Source organism: Chelonia mydas, chromosome 8 (genome assembly GCF_015237465.2).
Source record: "Chelonia mydas isolate rCheMyd1 chromosome 8, rCheMyd1.pri.v2, whole genome shotgun sequence".
NCBI classification, from domain to species: domain Eukaryota; kingdom Metazoa; phylum Chordata; order Testudines; family Cheloniidae; genus Chelonia; species Chelonia mydas.
Genome location: NC_057854.1, coordinates 24,059,385 through 24,078,282, shown reverse-complemented (window position 1 = coordinate 24,078,282; position 18,898 = coordinate 24,059,385). Strand labels below are relative to the sequence as shown.

Sequence of the window (18,898 nt, the reverse complement as noted above, 5' to 3'; positions counted from 1 at the left end):
CTCTGGTGTTGTACTCAGAAAGGTAAGGAGGGTCTGTGAGTGGAAATGCACCGGGTATGGAATGGTCACTAAAAGCCCAGTTTTCTTTGCAGGGTATCCCCCTCCCCGACCCCATTCCGTAGCCAGGCTAAATCTACCTGAGGAATTTGCATTCCCTGCTAAAGGGGAAAAGAGCATGATCCCCTCCCCCCCGCCTCCCCACACTTGCCCATCCTTGCCAGCCATTGCTGTACTCTTTAGGAGCCACGCTAAAATCGAATGGGAACATAAAAGGGAGACGTTCGTTTTAATTGCCACCCTTTTCATGTTATAAATAATCTTGAGAATTGCCTGGCTGGTAACGTCATACAGCGAGTCCCTCTCTCCCCTCCCCAATTCCTCTGACCTAGGAACAGCTCCTGCCAGGAGAGTAGGAAACATCCGAATCCCTTCTTACAAGAACCTGGTTCGTCATCATTGCATTTCCCCCCAGAAAGATTACCATAGGCTCAGCCCTCTCCCTCCCTCCCCCCTGCCAATCTAGGTCCCTTTTTCTGCCCCTCACCTTTCTCCGCGTAGACTGTTTCCGGGGAGCGTAAAGTTAAGCGACCCCGCTGTCTGCCTCTCGCACGATTTGCATCCCCAGCTTCTTTTAAACCTCTTTCCCCCTCTGTTTCTAATCGGATCCTGCACATGTCCGCCCCCCGTTAAGCTAGGTTGCAAAACTGCCGTACCCTGCAACTCCTGAAACTTCCCTGCTTGCTGCAGTTTATATTATATTGTAATATACTGACAAAAAGGACAACAAAAACACACTTGATCCTCCTGTGGGATGCCTTTTTTTTAAAGAATGCATTTCCTTCTTCCCCTTTAATTTTTTTTCTTTTTTTTTTTTTTTTTTGGCAAGGAAATTTGCTCCATCTCCAGCAGCAACCACTGCTCCTTTTGATGTTGTGGTACGCCGTGCGCATGCGCTTCACATTAGAATTACTGCACTGGCCAGAATAAGTTGGATCTCTTCTCCTCTTCACTGAAACCCTAAATCATATCAAAAGCTAAAGGGATGTTGAGAGTCCGGAAAAGGGGCTACTTTGGGATTTGGTCATTCTTCTTAATAATAGCAATGGTGTGTGCACAGAGGTAAGTGAGCGAGACGTCTCTTTTCCTTCACTTTGAATTGCCCTGTATGCTACTGTTCCCCGAATGGGGAGATTGGATCTGAGAAATAAGACATATGTATTATTGTTTTTTAGTGTCAATGACCCTAGCAATATGTCGCTGGTAAAAGAGACCGTTGATAGACTGCTGAAAGGCTATGACATTCGCCTGAGGCCAGATTTTGGAGGTAATTTGATTGCTTTTTGAATAGGAGATGTTACATACCCAGGCTGTGTCTCCTCTGTGTGTGTTTTTAAACGTGTTGTGGGTGCTGCTGCTTTGGTGTGTATGTTGCCATTTTTCTCAAGCTGACCGAAAGTTAAGCCAATTGTTACTGAATTTTCTTAACACAGGATGCTCTTAATGCGATCATTGAAATCTCCTGTATATTTGTAATCGGTCTCATTTGTGAGAGTGTGTGCTGATAACTTATTAACCCATAATTAAACCCTCGGTTAATTGGCGTTATTGAGATGCAAATCTCTTAAGTTTATCCAGCGTTTTTTCTAGTGAGCCGGTGTCTGTGACCACAGTCACTATTTTTGAGTACAAAAGATATGTTGTTAATTGATACAGAAAATGTCACTTAACCCAATGTTTGCTGCAACTTTGAACTAGTTGTGTGCCTGAATGTGTGTATACTACTCCAGAAAGCAATCTTAAGAGCCGGGTATAAATCATTTGAATCTCAGGTGAGATTCTCTTTTTCTCAGTTTGCATGTCGCATGTGTCGAGTAGAAAGAGCTAAAATGTGCAGTCCGATCTTTTCTCCCCCTCCCCCAGGTACCGATTTGAACTGGTTCATACAATAATCGATTTGTGTGTGTCTATCTATATAGCCAGTGTCTATAGAGCCCCCGTTATTAACACGTGTGTGCATGTTACATAAAATGTCCCTACAGCTGACGGCGGAGGCAAAGGGTGAATACTCTGCAAACGGAGGGTTTTCCAGGTATCAGAGGAGAGCCTGTTTTGTTGTTACCAACACTCGTGCCATATCGCCCTTTGATTAGTCTTGATAACTCTGGTAAGAATGAGTTAAGTTCTTAGAGATCACATTGCGGACCATCTCGTTGGTTTGCAGGTCCCCCAGTGGCTGTTGGCATGAACATAGACATTGCCAGCATAGACATGGTATCAGAAGTCAATATGGTGAGTATTTAGTTTTTTTACCCCCTCTCTCTCCTGAAGATTGTGGTAATAATAAGCTTGGGGGTTGGGGGAGAAATGTCTGATTATTTCTCATCTGGCTACATTGTGCAATGGCTAGTACTCCCCGACCGGTGATCAACCAACCATACTCTCCATTCTCCACTCCACTCCCCAAATCTCCTGCTGTTCTTTGTGTGCATTATAAACCTGTTAAGGACTTGTTCTCCTCTTTGGCATTACGAGACACCGAATAGGGGCCGCCTTTGCCTATTTGCTACAGCAAACGTTACCATCCAAACCTGCATGCAGTTTTTGGGGAGTAAAAAAAATCCATGAAAATCTATGGATAAATGCATTAAATCAGAGGGGGGTTGGATTTAGGGATGCTCAGGTTTGTGCCTCTTGCCCTCGCCTCCCCCCCTCCCCCGGAAAAATCCAATAAATTAATAATCTGCAATATAGTCTCTAAGGATTATTTTTATATTATGACTCATAACATGTTCAAAGCTTGTACGATTTATTGACAGTCTTACTGTTTAGTAGCTACCACTTCAGACGTACTGTAAGCGCTATTGAGCGGGCCCTTGAGTTTATAGTCAGTGGAACAATGTTAGTCTTGTTTTGCTTCGTGCAAGAGCGCCCCCTGCTGACAACGGGGTTCCACTGCAGCCGAAAGACAAATTATAACACCCCTCAACTCAGTCCCCAATTTGCTGTTAGTTCTTTGAAAGAGTTTACATTTATTTGTTTTTCTTTGCACTTTGTGCCTATCGGGAGCGAAGGGACCCGCAAATACTTCAGCTAGCAAGGCCACGTTGGATTGCCTGCAAATTATTTGATGCACTTACAAGACCTTCATGCTTTTTCATATGCCAGTCACTGAGAAGCGCTTAAATGTGTGGAGGAAGTTTGTGAACTGGGTAGAGAACTAGGTCTATTCCTAGCTAGATTTCCTTACACTTGATCTCAGACTAAACTAGATGTGGAACTACACTATGCAGCTATCTCTTCTCTTATGGATGAGGTGATGGCCCATTAATACATAGTTCAAAAATGTCACAAAGCATTGTGCTTTACATCAAAAATGCCTTTCAGATTATGTGGGTGGGAATTGAGTTCAAATGGAGGTTTTGCTCATAGACTTGTTCTTCTACCTAAGCTTTTTTTTTTTTTTTTTTTTTAATAAAACGAGTTGCTTTACAAACAAACTGCATACACAAAAATCATCCCCAATAAACATTTTCCTTTATTATGTAAATCAAAGCTATTCCTGTGCTCTTCATTAATAGTCTATACTTAATAAAATGTTGAAGTTGCTGAAAGGATAATAAGAAATTAACTAAATCATTAGTGTGTTTTGCTTCCATTATTGGGGGGGTCTAATGAACGGTTGAGAAAACAGCAGCATTCCTGAAACTAACATCTGAGAAGGAGCTCTTCAAGGGTTAGATTGAACTTTCCTAGTAATCACTTTGTTTACATGTAAATGTTATGGGCCAAATTCTGCAGTCTTAAACTTATTTTCAGTTTTATTTGGTTAAGGAAACTGGTTTGGGCCCTGAATGGTGACAAACAGACATAAAACATTCTAGCAGCAAAGGCAACACGGTAAATGCGTATTAATGAAATGTATGGACTGGGAAAGAGATAAGTATCCTGTTTAAAAACAAATTGTCCAACATTGCTGGTACTTCTAACTATATATGTAAAACTATTTTTCAAAAAAGTTTTATAAGTGCCACTTTGCACTGTCTTGACCTTTGTACCCATTAAAATATATTTTGCTTAATGGTTCAATGGTCTGATCTGAATTGATACTTTCCAAAAATGCTGTCTGTACAGGGCACTGGCAGCCATTTCTGGTTTATTTTCGTAACTGAAGGTGTTCTGTGACTTACAGAAAATGGTCCAGAATATAAAATGGTAACATTAAGATAAGAATATTAGCTTTTGTTTTTGGAAGACTTGCTAGTTGAGTGCTTGCTCCTGCTGTCATTTTGAGGCAATGACAAAGCTCCCAATAACTTCACTAGGAGCAGAATCAGTTCCTAAGTATTAAGTTTTAAAGCAGCTGCCTAAAATATAATCTAAAACATCTTTACACTGAACTTCTAGTTTTGTTATCATGGGATATTTTGGTATGTTCTGTTCAGGAAGTTTAAGTGCTAAAGAAACAAAATTGCATTTTATTTTAAGCAGCTTCCTTTTAATGAAATCTGGGTAGAACAGATATGGCATATGTAGAATCTTTATAAACATCCATTTGAGAGTGGTGAGTTTTACTAGCCAGTGCTGTGAGCTAGAACTGTTAGGTTAGTGTTACATCCCAAAATCAAAACTGGACATTCATGCCAAACTTTTTTTTTTCATTTAAGGGGGTGCAGAATCTGTTAAATAACTTCCAGAAATTTGATCTCTATTGAAAAATGATAATGTCACCTGTGTAATGTGGCGCAGCACACACAAACTAAATATTGTTTTGAAAAGTTTTTGTGTATGTCTTGAATATTTAAGTTTCTTCAATAAAAAGTTTTACTTTTGAAAAACAATGAAATCTTTAAAGACTTTGTTGGATAATTTGGCAAAATTGGCAGGCGGGTTTGTTGTGAAGAGACATATATTCAGTTTTACCAATCACAATTGGCTAAAAGGGTTATAGTCTGAATATTATATAAATGTATCTGAGCTTAAATAGTTGGAACATGACTAATTTCATTCCTGAAACTACAAGTTTTTCTCCAATAATTTTTTTATCTTTTAGTATGAGGTCAGGGGTTTCCTAATCAACAATAGTAAGAATTACTTCCTCAACCTATTAACTGTAAAATAAGAAACACATAAGAATGCACTTATAGTACTCTGTAAATCATAATGAATATCTTTACTGATTAACAGGAAATGAGCTTCTAGGAAGACAGGCATACAAGAAGAGAAGGAAAGAAATACTTAACATATAGGGTCGTGCCTTGCTCCTCTTGGCCTTAATTGATAGAATCTCTTTGCAGCTGTCATTACTTCAGAAAGATTCTCATCTCATTTTGAGGTCCACTTTCCTTCCTGTGGACCTTCTGCTGCTCATACTGAAGTCAATGGCAAAGTTCCCATTGACTTCAGTTGAAGACAAATCATTGCCTATATGTGTTTATAGCTTGACTAACTTTAATGGGAGTTAAGATTTTTGCCCGCAAGTGAGACTACACAACCTGGGATATTAACATGAGAAGTTCTCTGATAACTGCAGTATGAACTTAGTTTAAGAGTCCCATCCTTTCCAACAGAAAGACATACATACATACAGACAAACTTCCATTGTCAGAAAGTTTTTCTATCATCACCATCCACGTTAAGTCAGGCTTTGCAGTTGCCTTCAGAATAGTTACTCTTGTCGGTAACAGCGTTAAAACTGGAAGCAATTCATTTACTTCTGACCTTTCCTAGTCAGAAAGTTGGATATATATTCATAAGATTAAATTTCTTTTTCAAAACCTGTTGGTAAAGAGTATATATGTACTTGACTTTCCAACTCTGGGCTATACTGAATGAACATAAAGGGAAGTAGTGAGGCCTTCAGATACATTTGTGAGTTGATAGGTTTCATGTCTGAATTTGCTTTCAGGCTTCATATTTTTCACAGGAGTAAAAAGCTTCAGGTAATGCTTTTGTGCAACACAGTACTAACCATAGCTAATTCCATTGACTTCTTTGTGCTTTGAATCAGGCCCTGTATTACCATTGTTGAGAGTATGCTTTGTGCCAGTCATGCTGCAGCTTTCCTTAAAGGTTTCCTGGTGCAGGTGAAAGTTGAAAATAAACATGAAGAGGTGTAATAGCTACTTAAACCAAAATGGTTTTCCTGTCATAATGAATTCTGTGTTACATAAGATGAACTGGATTGCAGTGAGCCTAATACAACATTCTCAAGAGAGTTTCCAGGTGTTTGTTACTGTACTTGAATTTCCTTCTCAGCTTCCTTTTTCCCTAGTACTAATCAGACTCATTATAAAGATAATATCTCCAGAGGGCTTAATAGTCTATTTTTAAACAACTAATGCTAGCTGAGATGTCAGATTTCCAAATCTGCACCCTCTTGATTAATAATTGGAGCAGAGACTTTGACACTGACACAGCAGCTAAGATTCCTTCTCCCGCCCCCAATAGCTCCATTATGTTTAGAAAACAAACTTTAACCTATACATTTGTTTTGAGGCACAGAAGGAAATTTGGGATATATCTTTTCCTCTGAAGTCTTCACTGAGTGTCCTCTATAGCATATTCTGCATTTGTTCTGCTTGTTGACCTTCCATGGATGATATACTGATCTCAGAGGAGAATATTGGCCTGGAATTAGGTTGCAAATTTTGGTTTACTTTTTTAAAATAGTTGGAAACAATTTGTGTGTGCGCGTGTGGCTCTTTAGGATATTCTGTATCAGAATCCCAAAAAAGAGAGAGAAATGCTTGATATATTTTATCCCCAAAATTAGATTTACTTTAAGTGATGTGTTACTTATAGTTGTTAATCCATACTGAGGTGAGGAAGGTGGAATCTAAACAAGTGACTTTGTTCAAAATATGCACTTGGACATAATTTTAAAGAGCAACAGTATTATGTAGATATTGGCACGTGGCTTTAGTATGGAGCCAAATTAATACAATAGACTGGTTTGTCTTATTGGGGGTCATCATGGTTGGTTGAGTGTATAATCCTTCCATTGAGAAGGAGTTACGGGAAACAAAGGCAGTATTAGTCTATCAGGGTAAGATTCACTTCTTACAATCTGCGGACGTTTTATTGCCAGACCCTAATAGCATCTAAGCTCTGTAGAGAATTAAGTTTAATATTATATTGCAACTTCTGTACTCAAAGTGCCCCAGAGTTGGTTACTAAATACAAAGTAAGATACTGATAGATCAAGATGTAGTGATCCCAGAACTGTGCAGTTGCACTTTTCTTGGTAGGACAAAGCAGTTCTCTGTTAGTGGACCTCGGGTTTTCAGTTTCCATCACTAGTCCATACTCACCACTGTGTTCTCTTAAAATCTGCCACAGTTCCTTGAGGTACTCCAGGTAGGGAACATTAATAGAGAAGCAACAGAAGCAGGCTGCTGTTATGGAATTAGTCTGATGAGGGTTTTCAGACTTCAGGTAGTCAGAAATTGCCTCTGGGTATGTGAAGTGGGAGCAGGGCTGATGAGAGGGAGATAAAGCGGATCAATTGTACCGGGCCCACCGAAAGCTCTATAATCTCTGTGCAAATAAAGTGAAATTGGACAGGGTGGGACCTCAGTGAACATGATGTACTGGAGCCCATTTTCCTCTCGATGGGCCTGGCAGGGAGACGGGATAGGAGGGACCATTTGCTTGTGTGGGAGTGAGTTGGGGAAGGAGTGTGGTGGGTAACGCTGTTAAGGGGAAAGGAGAGAGGTTGGAGCCAGGTGAACCAGAAAAGGGCAGAACAAGAGAGGGATAGAGACCTGGTAAAGGAAAGAGAAGGAGAGGAAGAAAAGACAAATAGAGAAAAGGGGAAGATGGAAAACATGAGGGGGAAAGGAGAGAGAGAGGAGAAAGAGAGAAGGAGGGAAAGAGATGAAGAACACTGTGCCTGCTGGCAATAATTCCTTCTTATTGTTTACATACCGGAGATACTGGCAAGGGCAGGAGTGGTAGAGTATGGCCATTTCATGTGCCCTGATATAAGGCATCTAAACATGAATATTAAAACCACATATTGGAGGGCATCACTTTCTTGCTTTTATAACACACAATTACTGTTTGCTCATTAGTGGTTTATTATTTCTGCGGTGACATGGGTGTGTATGGAGCTGTACGGCCAAAAGACAATGGTCTTTTCCCAAAAAGCTTCTAGTCTGAGTCTCATGTTGAAAATATTTCTGTAGATAGATTTAGAACTTTTGCACCCCCAAAATTATCCTGACTGCACATCCCTGCTGGTAGTGCATGCTAGCATAGACAAATGTAGCAACTTCGATGAATGCAGAAGTAGCTCCCAAACGTCTAGGATATGACAAAATGTCTTATTGAAAAAAGGAATTTTGGTCTGAATATTGAGATTATCCATTGTTCATTTTGAATAGTATCATGAATTCTTTAATTTCTGTTGAACCCTGCACTCTCCAGGAAGGGACCTCAGTTTAGTATCTTGTGTGAAGGATTTAGTAGTGCAGTGCCCTCTCCCAGGTCTGTGGTATAAAAACCCAGTAAGAGCTCAAATGACGGGAAAAGACTTGAATCCATGAGCACCTGGCCCAAAAGTGAGAGTGCTGCCATCAGTATCATAGGCATCGGTTAAAATATATGAAGTAGATCTGTATAATGTGCATACATTATAATGTAAATGGTTTTATTTAAAACACCTACATATGAATTGAGTTCAGCTTTAAAAATACATTTTTAACTGAGTACAGTACCAAAGATGCATTCTTAATATTATGTATTTTATGTTCAAACAGTTCCTGGGAAATGGACACCTACTGCAGTAAGAGAGTAAAGATGAGAGTGAGATGTATTTTATTTATAGGAAATGGTCACTTTGCATGTCTACATTTCCTGTAGTAGCTTTCTCCATTAACTGTTAACTCATTGGCTTACGTTATGTTTAGAGATCTGTGTGCTGGTACCAATCTCTGTCTGATTACCTGTAGCCACTCTCAAGCCCCTCTTTCTACCTTCTAATGGATGATATATTAGCTTCCACCTGTGTGCTCTTCCTCCCTACAATAGACAGGAAGCATTTGTTCCTTCAGCATTAGCAATCAAATCCAAATTATAGTTGTGGTTCAGCACTATACTATTTATTTAAGAAAGAGGCGTGAAAGAGATTAAAAATAAAGAAAAGTATTTAATGCAGAGCCAGCGACAGAGACGTGTGCTACCATGGGCTGGAAAAACACAAGTTACAAAGTTTAAAGGGTGGTAGCTGTATTCTTTATGCTGTTAGCAGTGACCCACTTTATAAATGCTCTTTGGAACTGGCTGTCTTTTTGTGCTTCATGTCAATGTCAGTGTGTACCCTGCTTCCACCTAATGGTGTTTTAAATAGTGAAGCCCTGACTCCCCCCACCGCCACCCCAAAGACTACCTCCTCGCCACTTCTGAAGGTGTTCCCTTTGATTTTCTAGGGTGTGTTGCTCTCGACTTTGTGAGCCCAGGCTAGCACTGAGGTTATTCACACAACTATTATTAGCACTTTTCTGTATGAGCCCGATTCTGGAGACCAGGCTCTGAGAGTTGCTGTTGTGTTTTGTTTTGTTTTGGGGTTTTTTGCCATGTAGACATACTGATAGAGACTTGCACGGAGTTTCAGAAATAAACGTTAGTAAATGTCCGTGACCTATAAATCTTGAGTCCATAGAAAGGCGCCTGTTACAGTGTCATAACCAGCTTCTATTTAAATGTATCGTCTTTGCACTGACCTTTAAGGAAGAGAGTAAGTGCCCAGTTCAATGGCCTGATTTCAGTGGGAGATTTTCTGGCTGAAGGAGTAATGAATTGGACCCTACAGACCTGATCCTGCAATTTCTTTCATACAGAGGGACAGCTGTGACCATTCACTGCTCCACTGAAGTCAGTGAGGCTCTGTCTGGGTGAAGCAGTCCATCCTGTGTGCAAGAAATTGCAGTATCATGTGACTTAAGACATTTAAGTCAAGGATTTTTGTGTAATATCTTTGTTCATTTTAAAATGAATGCAGCATTTCTTTACAATTATGCCCCTAAAGCAACAGAATCCTGACATCTTTTTCTTTGCTTTCCTTTAACAAATTAAACATACTGCATTGGACATCACTTTTTCTATGGTGCAATGTTTCAGTCTTTTATTTTTAAGTAGTAGACGTTTATTTTAAATTGATCTCTTTGGATTTATTATTCAGACCAATGGATAGTTGCCAGAAATGTAAAACGATTGCCTTGGAGATGATCTGTACAGCTGAGTTAATAATTATTGCCATCTCGTTTCCTGTTAGCACTTATCCATAAATATTTTAACTAATTTGGCTTCTGCCAGAGAAGAGAAGATATATTTGTATTTACCATGTTTTATGGACAATATCTTATAGTGCTAAATCGTGGGAAAGGACATTCTGTGCACTTTGTTACCTGCTAGTACATGGCTTGCTGTATTTCATAACTTCTCTATTGGCAATCCCATAAAATCTTTATAAATTAACTGTGGTGGAATGAAAAATATTTTTATATCATGCTCTACAAACACGTCACTTACAGGTTTAAAGAGGTATCTGTGGTTGTGTTGGTGCCTCCGAGTGCTGCTAAAGTTAAGTCTATCAGTGTTCCATGACAAAAGCCACCCTCTTTGTCCATGGTTTATAGTTTGGTTTTCAGTACTCAGCTGGGATGAAACTTGGTATGAAAAGGTCTCAGAGCAGATATGATGCTTGCTTACCTGCCCCAGTGAGGCCAGTGGAACTGCTTGTGTGAATAAGGAGAGCAGGATATGGCCCCTTCTGACAAATCCATAAAAAGGGGATGCCTTTCTTTGTTTTTGTAACACCTCTTTAAAATAATGAAAAATTTCATCCTGTTACATTTTAGGTAGACCTAAGCCCTTAAAAACAAAACATAAAATGCATGAGTTACTAATATTCAAAATTGACTACTGGGGATTCACAGAAACTTGTAATTAAAAATGCATATTAATACTGTAATAGTGTTGTAGCATGGATTGACAAAAAGATAAACAGCACAGAAGAAGCCTTTGTGCTTTATTATAATTACTCTTCAGTATGCATCTATGAGCATTCCCGCCTCTCTCATTTTATTTTAAACAGCAATATTACCAAAAAAGAGAGATAATAGTGACCACTAAAATGGTGATAGAACATTAAGGGAAATACTGTTTCCTCTGTGCGGATGATCATTTGGAGCTCCACCTATGGCTAAGGGTCAGATTATCGAATGAAGGTGCCTAAATTGTATCTGCAAAAAAAATTTGCATGCTGTTTGTGCTGCATAGACATTATTTACATTTGCAAATGTTGAAACCTGTTGAAATCAATGGGAAGTTTCCTATTGGCTTTGGATTGGGCCCTAATTGCACATCTACGTACTCATTTGGGGGCCAGATTTTGGTTTTGCACATACAAATGTGTACGCTCATTATTGTCAGCCTTTACTGAAAATGTGGTGTTATGGTCAAAATTCTGTCCTCAAAGACACAATTTCAGACACTTGAGTAGGATGGCACAAGTCATCTAGTCACTGAAAGCAGAATTTGTACATTAGGCTCATTCAGTTCAGAGGTAATCTTCTGAGTCTGAATCCTTCCTGTGCCGTCAGACATCGCTTGGGGCATGAACAAGGTTCTGCTATCCCTGTGTATCCTGGGATGCTCTTTGTATGTCCTCTATGTTAAGTCCTATAAGTTTTCCCTCATTAAATATTGTTTGACAGAGTAATTCTTTTAGTCAGCCCCTTTTACATGTTCCTCCAGCAAAACGGCTATGGTAATGGTGTCAGTTACGGAAGTGGGTCCTGTGAGATTTATTGTTTATATTGATCAAATAGTTTGAAGACCCCTGACTCTATAACAGCCAAATTCTGCTCTCGGTGATATTTCTGTAGGAAAATCAGTGGAATCACTCTGGATTTACAGCAGAGATTTGTTGCTGAGAGAAGAATTTAGCCCTACTTGTTTTTAAACACGTTGGCTTTATTCTTTTGCAAAAAGATTAACGCTGAATCTGCAAAGGCACATAGCATGGTATATTGAGATGATCTGATAAGTGCAAACTCAAAGACATCTACATTCTCTTACCTATATTTATTCATTTGCATAATTAATTAATGCCTCCTAAACAGTAGTTCAGTAGTAAACAGTAGTTCAGATTTCCAAACGGTCTTCCCCTCAGATAAGCTTCAGTGACACACCTGCTTTCAGTAGTGATTCAACTTAAAGACATTTAGCCCTGGTCTACACTAGGACTTTAGGTCGAATTTAGCAGTGTTAAATCGATGTAAACCTGCACCCATCCACACGATGAAGCCCTTTATTTCGACTTAAAGGGCTCTTAAAATCCATTTCCTTACTCCACCCCGACAAGTGGATTAGCGCTTAAATCGGCCTTGCCGGGTCGAATTTGGGGTACTGTGGACACAATTCGGCGGTATTGGCCTCCGGGAGCTATCCCAGAGTGCTCCATTGTGACCGCTCTGGACAGCACTCTCAACTCGGATGCACTGGCCAGGTAGACAGGAAAAGAACCGCGAACTTTTGAATCTCATTTCCTGTTTGGCCAGCATGGCAAGCTGCAGGTGACCATGCAGAGCTCATCAGCAGAGGTGACCATGATGGAGTCCCAGAATCGTAAAAGAGCTCCAGCATGGACTGAACGGAAGGTACGGGATCTGATCGCTGTATGGGGGAGAGGAATCCGTGCTATCAGAACTCCGTTCCAGTTTTCGAAATGCCAAAACCTTTGTCAAAATCTCCCAGGGCATGAAGGACAGAGGCCATAACAGGGACCCGAAGCAGTGCCGCGTGAAACTTAAGGAGCTGAGGCAAGCCTACCAGAAAACCAGAGAGACGAACGGCCTCTCCGGGTCAGAGCCCCAAACATGCCGCTTCTATGATGAGCTGCATGCCATTTTAGGGGTTCAGCCACCACTACCCCAGCCGTGTTGTTTGACTCCTTCAACGGAGATGGAGGCAACACGGAAGCAGGTTTTGGGGACGAAGAAGATGATGATGAGGAGGAGGTTGTAGATAGCTCACAGCAAGCAAGCGGAGAAACCGCTTTTCCTGACAGCCAGGAACTGTTTCTCACCCTGGACCTGGAGCCAGTACCCCCCGAACCCACCCAAGGCTGCCTCCAGAACCCGGCAGGCGGAGAAGGGACCTCTGGTGAGTGTACCTTTTAAAATACTATACATGGTTTAAAAGCAAGCATGTGAAAGGATTACTTTGCCCTGGCATTCGCGGCTCTCCTGGATGTACTCCCAAAGCCTTTGCAAAAGGTTTCTGGGGAGGGCAGCCTTATTCCACCCACCATGGTAGACACTTTACCACTCCAGGCCTGTAACACGTACTTGGGAATCATTGTACAACAAAGCATTGCAGTGTATGTTTGCTGGCGTTCAAACAACATCCGTTCTTTATCTGTCTGTGTTATCCTCAGGAGAGTGAGATATCATTCATGGTCACCTGGTTGAAATAGGGTGCTTTTCTTCAGGGGACACTCAGAGGAGCCCATTCCTGCTGGGCTGCTTGCCTGTGGCTGAACAGAAATGTTCCTTGCTGTTAGCCACGGGGAGGGGGAAGGCTTGAGGGGGTAGCCACGCGGTGGGGGGAGGCAAAATGCGACCTTGTAACGAAAGCACATGTGCTATGTAAGTAATGTTAACAGCAAGGTTTACCCTGAAAGAGTGTAGCCACTGTTTTATAAAATGTGTCTTTTTAAATACCGCTGTCCCTTTTTTTTTTCTCCACCAGCTGCATGTGTTTCAATGATCACAGGATCTTCTCCTTCCCAGAGGCTAGTGAAGATTAGAAAGAAAAAAAAACGCACTCGTGATGAAATGTTCTCTGAGCTCATGCTGTCCTCCCACACTGACAGAGCACAGACGAATGCGTGGAGGCAAATAATGTCAGAGTGCAGGAAAGCACAAAATGACCGGGAGGAGAGGTGGCGGGCTGAAGAGAGTAAGTGGCGGGCTGAAGACAGGGCTGAAGCTCAAATGTGGCGGCAGCGTGATGAGAGGAGGCAGGATTCAATGCTGAGGCTGCTGGAGGACCAAACCAGTATGCTCCAGTGTATGGTTGAGCTGCAGCAAAGGCAGCTGGAGCACAGACTGCCACTACAGCCCCTGTGTAACCAACCGCCCTCCTCCCCACGTTCCATAGCCTCCACACCCAGATGCCCAAGAACGCGGTGTGGGGGCCACCGGCCAAGCAGCCACTCCGCCACAGAGGATTGCCCAAAAAACAGAAGGCTGGCATTCAATAAATTTTAAAGTTGTAAACTTTTAAAGTGCTGTGTGGCATTTTCCTTCCCTCCTCCACCACCCCTCCTGGGCTACCTTGGTAGTCATCCCCCTGTTTGTGTGATGAATGAATAAAGAATGCATGAATGTGAAGCAACAATCACTTTATTGCCTCTGCAAGCAATGATCGAAGGGAGGAGGGGAGGGTGGTTAGCTTGCAGGGAAGTAGAGTGAACCAAGGGGTGGGGGGGTTTCATCAAGGAGAAACGAAGAGAACTTTCACACCGTAGCCTGGCCAGTCATGAAACTGGTTTTCAAAGCTTCTCTGATGCGTGCCGCGCCCTCCTGTGCTCTTCTAACCGCCCTGGTGTCTGGCTGTGCGTAACCAGCAGCCAGGCAATTTGCCTCAACCTCCCACCCCGCCATAAACGTCTCCCCCTTACTCTCACAGATATTGTGGAGCACACAGCAAGCAGTAATAACAGTGGGAATATTGGTTTCGCTGAGGTCTAAGCGAGTCAGTAAACTGCGCCAGCGCGCCTTTAAACGTCCAAATGCACATTCTACCACCATTCTGCACTTGCTCAGCCTGTAGTTGAACAGCTCCTGACTACTGTCCAGGCTGCCTGTGTACGCCTTCATGAGCCATGGCATTAAGGGGTAGGCTGGGTCCCCAAGGATACATATAGGCATTTCAACGTCCCCAACAGTTATTTTCTGGTCTGGGAATAAAGTCCCTTCCTGCAGCTTTTGAAACAGACCAGAGTTCCTGAAGATGCGAGCGTCATGTACCTTTCCCGGCCATCCCACGTTGATGTTGGTGAAACGTCCCTTGTGATCCACCAGAGCTTGCAGCACTATTGAAAAGTACCCCTTGCGGTTTATGTACTCGCCGGCTTGGTGCTCCGGTGCCAAGATAGGGATATGGGTTCCGTCTATGGCCCCATCACAGTTAGGGAATCCCATTGCAGCAAAGTCATCCACTATGACCTGCACGTTTCCCAGGGTCACTACCCTTGATATCATCAGATCTTTGATTGCGTGGGCTACTTGACTGTGACCTAGAGGAATGAGTCCCCCAGATGGGGGAAGGGGGGAAGCAAATGAGTACAAAACAAATCTGGTCTATTTCTTGTTTTGATCCACTCCATCTATCTTTTATATCTTTGGCTGGCAGCAGATGGTGCAGAAGGACTGCATGCCATCCACATCTCATGGCTGCCCGGCAGAAGATGGTACAGTACGACTGCTAGCAATCCGTATCGCCTGTCTGCTCACCATAAGATGGTTCAATAGGACTGACTGCAGGACTAAAGAGAATGACCTGGTCAAGTCACTCCAAATTTAGTCCCTGCGCCCATGTCTGTCCAGGCGCTCCCGGCCGACGTGGCCAGGAGCACCTCGGACATGACGATGACGGCTACCAGTCGTATTGCACCGTCTGCTGCCACAAGGCAAGGGGTTGCTGCTACTGTGTAGCAATGCAGTACCGCGTCTGCCAGCATCCAGGAGACATACGGTTGCCTGAGCAGGCTCCATGCTTGCCGTGGTATGGCGTCTGCACAGGTAACTCAGGAAAAAAGGCGCGAAACGATTGTCTGCCCTTGCTTTCATGGAGGGAGGGAGGGAATGGGGGCCTGACGTTATGTACCCAGAACCACCCGCGACAATGTTTTAGCCCCATCAGGCATTGGGATCTCAACCCAGAATTCCAATGGGCAGTGGAGACTGCGGGAACTGTGGGATAGCCACCCACAGTGCAACGCTCCGGAAGTCGACTCTAGCCTCGGTACTGTGGAAGCACTCCGCCGAGTTAATGCACTTAGAGCATTTTCTGTGGGGACACACACACTTGAATATATAAAACCGATTTCTAAAAAATCGACTTCTATAAATTCTACCTAATTCCGTAGTGTAGACATACCCTTAGATAGTAGCAGGAACAAGTCAGACAACAGAAGTTAAGCAAATGGCCATAATTGAAATGTGAAAAAAAGCTTTGTGAGCTAAGAAATGTTTGAGGATTTTTATCTTGAATTTTCTGGTTTGAGTTACTTTGTCTGAAAACTGCAGCCAAATTTTCAAAAGTGTTCATTGTGCTAAATAGCCATTATTACTTTTGCAAATGTCTAAGCCCACTGAAGTCAATGAAAAGACTCCTGCTGACTGTGATTTAGGCCTTAATTGCATATCAGGCACCTAAATGAAGTAATATAGTTAGGTTTTTGATAACAATAGTTGCTGTGAGATGCTGAGAACTTCTGAAAATATGGCCACTTCATTTAGGTGCTTGATGTGCAATTAGGGCCTAAATCACAGTCACCCTTGAAAACTGGCCAACTTTAAGTGCCTGAATGGGATCTGAACTCTTTCGGAAACCTGTCTCCAATTCTGGATGTTGCTTTTTTTGAAAATGTGACCCTTTAATTTTATTATGTATTAAATCTTTCATGGGAGTTTAAACTGTGAATTATTTAGTTGAGTCACTGACACATTCTAGTCTACTGAGTACTAAAATATACCTTTAGGCCAGTGGTTCCCAAACTTGTTCCGCCGCTTGTGCAGGGAAAGCCCCTGCCAGGCTGGGCCGGTTTGTTTACCTGCCGCGTCTGCAGGTTTGGCTGATCGCAGCTCCCAGTGGCTGCGGTTCGCTGCTCCAGGCCAATGGGGGCTGCAGGAAGTGGTGCGGGCCTAAGGATGTATTGGCCGCCGCTTCCAGCAGCTCCCATTGGCCTGGAGCAGCGAACCACAGCCACTGGGAGCCGCGATCAGCCAAACCTGCGGATGCGGCAGGTAAACAAACCGGCCCGGCCCGGCAGGGGCTTTCCCCGCACAAGCGGCAGAACAAGTTTGGGAACCACTGCTTTAGGCTATGTAAGTGTTGCATATCTTTTAAAAGATATCTTTAAGAGTAAATACATACTTCATCACACCCATTTAGCCAAAGGAGTGAAATAGCTTGAAGTCATTATGATCCATAAGGGTAAATATGTATTTTCATTTGCATAGAACTTATTACCCAGTAGTCCAAAAGTCTTTATGGTTCATTGTGTAAATCCATAATTCTGTTCTGTTTTTATAATGGATATTTTTGAATTAATAGATCTAGCGCCTCCAAAAGAGTTGTTGCCAACTATTGTGGAAATTCTTCCTGTTTCAAGGACTATTGAAATAGGAGGCTCTATTGGCTCCCTTGGAGCTGTCACAGTGATTAGCGCTCATCTGTCTTTGGCTCACGTGCACTGAAAACATCGATACAGTTTGAGTCCCAATTAGTTTCCATGGAACGGAATGGATTTGGGATTTTCCAAATAAAATATTTCAGAATTTTTTTTCATATTTTTTTTATTTCTGTTTTAAACTTATTTTATTCTTCTAGTTAAAAGATAGGGAGGAGGGAAACAGGACTAAATATGTTCATGCATGTCATATTTACAAATGAAGTGTAGCATATTTTAACTAACTGCATTACTATTATACTTCTCTTGTAACTCCAGAAACAATCACAGAAGCCCATCCAGAACTAGCCGTTTCTTTTAAGCATGATGAAATCCTTTCCAATTTTAAGAAAACACTCATTCCATTATACCCTTCTGTAGTATTTAAGCTAGCTGTGGTTTTTATCACTATATTGAATGCTAGTATGAGAAATCCTTTAAAGAATTGTTTCTCTGATTAAATTAGGGATGTAATGCTTGTTACAGGAAATATAAAGATCCTTTGGCTGCTTGGGATAAAATACTTTAAAACTTGTTCTCATAGACAAATGACTTGCAAAATTACCCTTTTAAAATTTAATAAAAAGCCCTTTTTAAGATTTAGGAACATTTGTAGAGTTAAGCATAACTGAGACCTTTATACCAAGTTTCAGTAAGACTATATTACAATGGCTGATGTGTAAGCCCCTGAAAATAGGTTTGTAATGGAAATACTAAGAGACCCTTAACTGTAATCATTCTTGTTAGTTTAAATGCCTACAAATGAGTATAGTTTTCATTGATCTACTATAATGTGATAGAAGTGACTACTCTCAGGGAAATTCATAGCGATTCCAGTTACCTTGCTGCATTAGGAAATTAAGTTAAATGTTATTCACCCCATGCAGGGGACGCCCACATGCACCATTCAGGTCCCATGTAAACTTTATTTTGGGGGTTTAAAGTGATGCTGACTGCATGGTGCTGAGTTTCACCTTGTGTGCCCACCATAGGCACTGACTCCATTGGGTGCTCCAGGGCTGGAGCACACACAGAAAAAAAATAGGGGGTGCTCAGCACCCACCAGCCACCCACCAATGAGCTGTTTGGTGGCGGGCAGTAGGCACTGAATGGGGCAAAGCAGGGGTAGGAAGAGGAGGAGTGATGGCTGGGCACACTCTGAGACGGAGCAGGGGAGAGGCCTCGGAGGAGGGGGAGGAGCAGGAAGAGGCAGAGTGAGGCTTGGGACTTGGGAGAAGGGATGGGATGGGGGTGGGGCCACAGTGGTGGAGCACCCACCCGGAAAAGTGGAAGTTGGCACCTGTGGTGCTAGTGGGTGACTAGATGACTTGAGATTTCCAAGTGAGATGGCTCCTTTCCTTTCTAAGACATGATGTGTGAGTCTGAACTAGGTCAACAGTGCCCAGAATTGTAACTGTCTAATAGCAGTTCAGT

General features: G+C 42.1%; 1 protein-coding gene across 3 annotated transcripts in view; it reads left to right on the top strand.

Moving 5' to 3' along the window:
- The first annotated feature begins 523 nt into the window (after positions 1-523).
- Positions 524-18,898, top strand: part of GABRB2 (gamma-aminobutyric acid type A receptor subunit beta2) — a 248,337-nt gene continuing 229,962 nt past the window's right edge. Inside the window, exons 1-3 of one of the 3 annotated variants that reach the window (XM_007071441.4) lie at positions 524-1,119; positions 1,233-1,324; positions 2,222-2,289. In XM_007071441.4, coding sequence (XP_007071503.1) covers positions 1,043-1,119; positions 1,233-1,324; positions 2,222-2,289 — 237 coding nt within the window. In that variant the 5' untranslated portion in view covers positions 524-1,042. The remainder of the gene's footprint in view (positions 1,120-1,232; positions 1,325-2,221; positions 2,290-18,898) is intronic. The other 2 variants (XM_037907450.2, XM_007071440.4) reach the window with 2 other exon arrangements.